Consider the following 8,475-nt stretch of genomic DNA (forward strand, 5'->3'; position numbering starts at 1 on the left):
GTAATGGGACGGGAGGCTTTTATAGAGACGTATGAAGGTGGATCGACGATGCTTTGGTTGACGCGGTGTGCGTCCGAGACTCCAAATCTGCACTATTGTTGGGGCAGTCAAATCAAGTAGTATGACTTAACTGAAAATAGATGTACTAAACCAGAAAAAATAGCAGCGCGCGGCTACAGTCTAGGTATGAGTATAGAACAGCCTACCTGTTAATTGCAAATCTTCATAAAAGGGAGCGTCAATCTGATACTTCAATGGTTACTCAACTGGCTTGAATCACAACGCAAGACAGCTTAGATTTCATAAAACACTAAAACATCACATTAAGCTGCTAAATGCTCAAATCAACCGCTAATGGACGCTACCCCGTACCGGTAGTCCTATATATTCATATTTGACTATATTTCAAGGAAAAGAAAAAAAATAGGGTGCGCCCTGGGACGCACAGCAGCACTGGTGCACTGAGCCGAGCTGGCCGTGTGGGCGCAGGGTCATCACATCTGGACGAAGGGGGAGGTGGTGGTCATTGGGCCGGGGCCGGGGCCGGGGGGCGCACCAGCACTGCTGTGCACCCGGGGCTCACCCAATTTTCTTCCGTATGTCAAGTGCCTAATTTACAGAATTACGAGTAGGCGAAATAACCGCAGAAGTCAAAACAACCATGCCTCGTGCAGGCGGCTGAAGGCGGAAGACGAAACCAGAACCCCAGAAGAATGTCACAGCAACCTGACAGTTGAGAAAAGATCCAGGGTGTGGCCGAGCAGAACCGCGGAAACCTGAAACGTCCGTCCGCGCCTCGTGCGCGGCTGCCGCAGCGACGTCCACCCTCGCCGGCCACGGGGGCCATCCCATCGCGTCGCTCACCAGACAACCAACCGTCCAGGAAAAAGGCCGGCGAGGAACGGACCGTCAGGCCCAGTGGCGGAGCCACCACTAGGGCGAGCCAGGGCGGCCACCTAGGTCCCTCTAAGTGAAGTCCAGAGTATATTTGTTAACAGTAGAGGTAGCAGAAAAAGAGAAAAAGTATGGATCTGAAAAACATAGGAAGAACATAAGAGAATAGGAAATTGTCTTCCGCAGAATAGATTACTTGAGAAAGGAGTAAGAGTTCAAACAAGTTGTTCGATACCATTCCTCCTCGCACGCACTCAGTATTTAACTAGCGACTTTCTTGCGTTTACATGGGCTTGGCCTGATACGTGCGCGCAGGCACATCTAGCGAACCCATTCGCGCCAAGACAGACACTAGGCTTTCTGGTGTGGCGGCCCATAGTAGGAGATGCTTTCTCTGGTTCGTGGGTGCAGACAATATCCCCGTGTTCAACTCCGGCAGGGGCTCATGGCGGTGCGGCGACGCCCCCCGAACGCGAGGTCGAGTGGGCTGCGGCGTCTTAAGTGGTTCAACCTAGCGCCCCAGCCCAGCACTGCATCTTGCCACCAGATGCCGTTGCCAATGCATCTTGCCACTAGATGCCGCTGCCAATTTCGGCAGTTCACCATCTACCCCCCTGCAGTCCCGCTCAGGCGCTCACGCTGGCGTGTCGATGCCGTTGCGCGATGCCACTCCACGCCCGTCCGTTCAGCAGCCCCATCTCGGCGCCCGTCGGTGGCGACAGCAGATCCCGTGCGCCGCCGGCGCGGGCGCCTGCAGCCGGGCAGCAAGTCTCGGCGTCTCGCTCTGGTCGTGCAAAAATTTTATCGTAAAAGTCCGCCCTATGTCATTTTCTAGGCTGGCTTCGCCACTGATCAGGCCGGCAAGCCCCCCCCCCCCCCCCCCCCCTCCCAGCCGCAGCTTCCCCCGGATTTCCCAATTAAATCGCCAATAACTCCGGCGACGCTGACGGCCGCGCCCCGGCCGAGGCGTCGGCGTCGGCGTCGGCGTCGCGATCTGGAGACGTGCCGCCCCTGTTGAACTTGATTTCCAAGGGGAAGACCCGAAGAGGAGGGGCTGGCTCGCTTGCATCACATTACTCCGGCGAGGTTCTCGGTAGGGATTACTCACTCGAGTCTGGTTCTGGCATTAACGGGCCTAATGGCCACGGGCGCAACTTGCTCGTGCATGCGTTGCAGAGCCACAGCTACCCTGCCGGTTTCATTCCGAAAGGTGGCATGTCCTTGCTGAAAGGGAGATGATATGAAGCCAGGAGGCAGGAGCCCAGGACCGCAGGGCTCCTCATTCTTGAATTGCCTTGCCGAGTTGCCGGCCGAGGGGAGAGAAATGTCAAGAGAACTCAGCCTCGTTTCATTTCGCACACGAACACTTGGATGAGTCAGACTGTTATGTCCTGCATGTCACTTCCTGTGCCGCAGCTGCTAGCACACGGATTGGGCCGAGTGGATCCATGGATTTATTTATTTCTTCAGCAAGGTCGGGCAGATGAGGTGACTGCAGCTGGACAATGTATCCGTCGAGCCATTCCCCGTCAGGGGCGTTGAGAATTCTTCAGACATCTTTTTGTCAACGTCCAGGTCAATTCACGGGTGCTAGTAACATGGTGGACTAGGATGGACGGATGGTGCCTTGTGCCTACTGCCCAAGTGCCTAGGTGGCCAGTTCCACTTGAGTCTTCCAGCAGTCCACCCCGGATAAGGAGAACCCAACGAGAGACCAATGGAATGCATGGGAGCCTAAACAGAGTGTCAGAGAGGTCGAGCATCGAGCACCAAGTCCTTGTGCCCTAATAACTCTGCCCGTCGGCTCAACCGCCGGAGCCGGAAGGATGCGCTGACATGAGCAGCAGAGGGTGATAAGTGCGTGCATTTAGTCCCGGTCGTTTTTACACAGTGCCGAGGGAGGGCTCCCTCAAGGCGCCGCCGATCGAACACCGGGCGCGCGGGCATCCAAGGAGCCAAGCAGCCGAGCACGAACCAACAGCGATCTTTGCAGGAACCGACGTGTTCCAGACAGGCACCACGAACAATCGCAAACCCTGGCTCGGTGGCTCTAACCTCGGCACGAAACGAAAGCTTAGGGGGTGTTTAGTTAGGCCTTTTTAGATCACTTTGCATTTTGTATTTTTACATTTTTAGAAGAGAATTTTCAACATTTGAAGTATTAAATGTAGACTAATCATAAAATTAATTATGGATCTCGTCTGTAAACTACGAGACGAATATAATGAGCCTAATTAATTCATCATTACTTCATGCATGCAAAATTCTTTGTAGCGCGCCTTCTTCATCGTGCTGCACCCGGGACGCCCATACCGATTCGGCGGAGCAGGAGCAGGATATCCTCAAGATTTCACTGTCCACGGTCCACGGCCACGGCGGAGACAGGCACCGGAGGAGTGAGGCCTTTGCAAAATTCAAAATTCCAAAACTATCACATCGTAGAGGAATCTTACATGCATAGAGTATTAAATCTAAACGAAATAAAAAAACTAATTGCATAGTTTGCTTATAAATTATGAGACGAATCTAATGAGCCTAATTAGGCCATGATTAGACACTAAATTGCTACAGTCCCATGCACTAATGATAGATTAATTAGGCTCATTAGATTCGTCTCGTAATTTACAGACGAGTTCTGTAATTAATTTTATGATTAGTCTATATTTAATACTTCAAATGTGAAAAGATACCGTTTCAAAAATTTTACACCCGCAACTAAACAAGGCAATGTTTAGTTCATTTTGCATTTTGCATTTTTATATTTTTAGAAGAGAATCTTCAACATTTGAAGTATTAAATGTAGCATAATCACAAAACTAGTTACAGATCACGTCTGTAAACTACGAGACGAATCTAACGAGCCTAATTAGTCTAGCATTAGAGTATGTTTACTGTAGCATTAATGTAGCAATTTAATGTCTAATCACGTCCTAATTAGGCTCATTAGATTCGTCTCGCGATTTACAATCCATTTGTGTAATGCGATTTATTTTTCGACTACATTTAGTACACAATGTAAGCGATTTAAAAAAAATTATATTTTGTATTTTGGAATCTAAACAGGGCCCAGCTTTGTAAAGCTGACAGCTCTTTCTACTGATCAGGTGTGCACGGAAGTCGCTGCCGCACACTGCTCAGCCCGGCAGGCTTCTCTGGAGTGACACGGACGGAAGGACCATCGCGATCAGGGCGAGCGCGCGGACGGGTCAACCGCCGATCGACGGCGAGACGGTCCCGGTCATTTCCGTCGGCGTCTCACCGGTGCGCGCCGTTATGGCGCGACAGGTGAGTCTGCGGCCATGGAAACTACTGCTCCGACCTGTATGGCCCTTTTAAAGCTTACTGCTGGCCTTGCCGTTCGGAGTTGATCGGGAAAAGTCAAGGCATTGGACGCATCAAGGGTGGCCATTGGGTGCCGGCAGGACCCAGGGTTGACATTTCTGTCCGGGGCACGTTGGCGCTGAGCCCACACACACTTCAATTCTTGACTCGAATCATGATATTGATCTAGGAAGATCTCACCATGTATGATACCTTGTCGATAAACGAGAGGCCAAAGTATTAGAGATTAGACATGGCATCAGCTAGGACTAGACGGTAAGATGAGACATACATGCATGAACCTGACTGTTAGTTTCTGTTTGGTCAGACGAAAGGGATCTGTTTGTCGTTGCCGAAGATCATGTGTGTTTGGTTATACGAGGCTTATTTAATCTCTATCACATCAAATATTTTGATACCAATTAGAAAGACTAAATATAGGCATAAACTAATTATAAAACTAACTGCATAAGTCAAGTACTTATTTAAAGGACAAATCTATTAAGCATAATTAATCTATAATTAGTACATGTTTACTATAGCATCACATAAGCTAATCATGAACTAATTATGTTTAACAGATTCATTTCACGAAAATCTAGAGGTTGTGAAATTTGCTTTGTCATTGGTGTATGTTTAGTACTTCTAATTAGTATCCAAATATCCGGTTTGAAGGAGCCTAAAATAAACCTAGAGAAACCAAACACCCCCTTAAACTGCGCAGAGTGTAGATATTGCCTTCATGTCTTTCTTTCTTTCCTCTTTGAGAGATATAGTGAAGATGCTTCCTTCACGTTGTTGTTTGGGATATTTTGTTTCGAATAAGTACGCCATGGCCAACCTGAGAAAGATGTTAAGATTGGGATAGGCCATTTGGCAGAAAATCGTGGGCCAGAGAGAGACCGAACAACGAGAAAGGCCCATTTACGGCCGAAGCCCACGTAGTCCCCGGCCGTCTGCGTTGTAGTACGAGTCAACGCAATGCGCTGCGCCGCAGTTTTTCCCACCAGATCTCCTCCAGATGCGGGACCCACTTGCCCCGGGAATTCGAGGCGGAGGGGATCATTCCAGCAGCTTCAGACAACCGCCCGCACCGGGTCCATGTGGACCGTCCCCGCACGCGGCCGCCATCGTGCGGGCAGCGGCGCACCAAGGCCCTGTTTGGTTATTGGGTTCCAAAATTTCGGATGTCCAGTCTAGAATTTTAGCCGCTGTGTGCTTGGTTGATTTAAAATTTTGGGCAGTTTCACCTCTCCTCCTCCATTTTAGCCAACACTTTTCTTGATCCTTACGATCCAAAATTCAGACAGCGTTTGGAACTTGGCTCATTTCGGCCTAGACTAAAATTTGGAGCCCAGTAACCAAACAGGGCCCAAGACCGGGACCACGCCGTGGGTTCGCGTCGTGGATATGGGGCGGCGCCGAAGCCGGGGACCCCACCGTATTCGGTCGCCCATCACTACCCGTACACCTGGCACGCCAAACACCCCACGTAACGCAGTGGAATCCAATGCGGCATGCCCTCCAATCTTACACAAAAACCCTCGGTACCAAAGATTGCTCCCAGAAACCGCGTCCTCTCGTGCTCCATGAAGGATGAAACGGTAATATCACGAGGCCCTTGGATGAAAGAGTTTCCAACGAAACAGTCCGTCCTGGGTTCCCGCCCATCGGCGGGTTTTTTCCGTAGATGGTATTTAGTTGGTGAAATAGTTTGGTTTTGATACTGCAGTATGTTTTGTTGTTATTTGATAATTAATGTCTAATTATGGATTAATTAATATTATTAGATTCATCTCGTAGGAATTAGTTAGACTGTGTAATTAGTTATTTTTTTCAACTGTATTTAATATTCATGCATGTATCCGAAAACTCGATGTCACAGGTACTGTGTGAAAAAAATTGGGAACTAAAACGCTGCCTTAATCCGCTCCCAGGATCCTAAAACGCTGCCTTAATTCCGCTCCCAGGATCAGACGGAACCGGATAGGCCACGTCAGCGATCCCGCCCCGCCTTGCGCAGCACGGAGCCGTCCAGTTCCGTCCTTCGGAAGCCTGATCCTCCCGCCGCAGCCGCCCTCTCTGCTTTATATGCTCCGCCGGCGGCGTCTCTTCCCTCCCAATCCTGCGCTTCAAAATCCCCCCAGCCCCAATGGAGAGCAGCGTAGAGAGTGCGGTGGCGGCGGCTGTGGCGGCGGGCGGCGGAGGGTACTGCTGCGGCGGGTGGGAGACGCCGAAGCGGGAGGAGTGCCGCATCCCGGCGACGCTCCCCTGCCCCGCGGCGCCGAGGAAGGCCGTGCCAGACCTGGGGAAGCGGCGGAGCCCGCCCAAGAACGGCTACTTCCAGCCGCCGGACCTGGAGGCGCTCTTCGCGCTCGCCCCGCGCCGCCAGGCCTCCACCTGCGCGTGACTTTGCCGCGGTGGGCGGAGAGGAGCTCTGTTCTAGATCGATTTTGGGAGCTGTAGATACTTCGCCAGTTTCTCCTCTGTTGTACTCTAGGGTTTAGTTGCGGGCAGATAGGGATCGGTAGGAGGGTTTTAGGGAGTAGTTGGTAGGTAGGTGGTGGATGCTTCATGCTTGAGATGAGAGCTCGTTAGCATACTGTTTTGTATTGGTTCAGATGATGAAATCCTCATATGCTTCTTGCCTCGCCTGATCTCTGAATGTTGATGTGAGTATGTCGTAGTGGATGTTCACTGATACCTGGAAGGCTGCAACTGCTGTGGCGGTGATTGCGGCTGTTGCTGCCGCTCAGTTCCACGGCCCTGAATATGCAGGGGGGAGGTCAGTTTCAGTGTCTCAGTTCTTTGCTTCCCTTGTGTGCGCGGCATCTGATCTGAGCACCTGGGATACTTACTAGGGATGATGTTGATCGGTGGCCAGGTTGTATCTTGAAGGCTTGGTAAAGCGTCTCCTGTATGCTTCATCGCTACTGCTGCAGTCCTGCTCTAACAGTAAATCGGTGTTAGTAACAGTAATCTTAATTGAAAGTTAGGAACAGTAATCCGTGCAGGTGAAATGAAGTTAGCAGCTGTTCATCGCAGGTGGTAGTACATGAACTGGAAGGCATTAACACAACCGAGAGGGAAGTTGTGCTCTCGAACCCGGCCGCAGTTGTTGTGGCTGCGGAGGGGGAGGGGAGCCAGCCCTGCGGTTCGATGTGGGTGGGCTTCGGATTCGCCTGCCTCCTCGGCGCACTGCAATGTATGTGGCCGTCCCGTGTGTGTGACTAGTGTCAGGGGGGTTTCAGAGCTCGCTTCTGTACGTGGTCCTGAAGCGACCATGGAGAAGGGCCGAAGGGGTGACGCGGACGCCTTCCAGATGATGTGAACGACGAGCCGGGCTGCGGGGTGGCAGCTTGTTTGGGCTCTGTTTTGTTCCAAACTTTTTTCAGAAGTCTTTATCATATCAAAAGAAATCTTACTATTTTATAGTATTAAATAAAATCTGTTTATAAATATTTTTTGACAGCTGAGTACTAATTCGCGAGACGAATCTAATGAGCCTAATTAATTCATAATTTGCTACAATGATGCTACAGTAACCATCCGATAATCATAGATTAATATACTCATTAGATTCGTCTCGCAATTTAGCAACAGGGTTCTGCAGTTAGTTTTATAATTAATTTTTATTTAATACTTCTAAATACTAAAAAGTTCCAAAGACTTAAAAAAGTACCTGGAACCAAACCACCCCTTGGTGATCGATGTGGGGCTGGCATGTGTTCGTGTTGTGCTTCGAGGGCGCCAGGCGGTTGCCGGCCCTCGTGTCCCGTGCAGGGTTACCCGAACCGGTGGGGACCGGTCCGGTTTGACCGGTTACCGGTCAAACCGGACCGGTCCGGTTCCGGTTCCGGTTCCGACCGGTATGAAACCGGCCAAAATTCAAAATTGAAATAAAAAAATGTAAAATTCCCAAAAAATTTCTAAAAATACTTCAAGGTGTGACGAATCTAATGGTGTCAAATTTTCTCAAAAATTCATTTGTTTAACATACTTTTCAGGCATTTAAAGTTAAAACAAAAAAAAGAAAAAGAAAAAAAATGAGACGGCCCATTAAGGCCCACTGATAAACCGGTCTAACCGGCCGGTAAACCGGTCAAACCGGTCGGTAAACCGGTCTAACCGGCCGGTATACCGGTTGCACATGCGATTTTAAATTTGGATTTGAATTCAAACCGGTCAAACCGACCGGTATACCGGTACGAACCGGTTGAACTGAGGTTTTTGAATTCAAATTTGAATTTGACCGGTTTC

General features: G+C 50.0%; 1 protein-coding gene across 1 annotated transcript; it reads left to right on the plus strand.

Moving 5' to 3' along the window:
• Positions 1-6,227: 6,227 nt before the first annotated feature.
• Positions 6,228-6,872, plus strand: LOC120674110 (cyclin-dependent protein kinase inhibitor SMR4-like). The gene has a single exon (XM_039955226.1). It carries the CDS (start codon positions 6,368-6,370, stop codon positions 6,623-6,625), a length of 258 nt encoding a protein of 85 aa, XP_039811160.1. The 5' UTR covers positions 6,228-6,367; the 3' UTR covers positions 6,626-6,872.
• The last annotated feature ends 1,603 nt before the right edge of the window (positions 6,873-8,475 follow it).

The sequence above is a fragment of the Panicum virgatum genome, chromosome 5N (assembly GCF_016808335.1).
Source record: "Panicum virgatum strain AP13 chromosome 5N, P.virgatum_v5, whole genome shotgun sequence".
In the NCBI taxonomy this organism is placed as follows: domain Eukaryota; kingdom Viridiplantae; phylum Streptophyta; class Magnoliopsida; order Poales; family Poaceae; genus Panicum; species Panicum virgatum.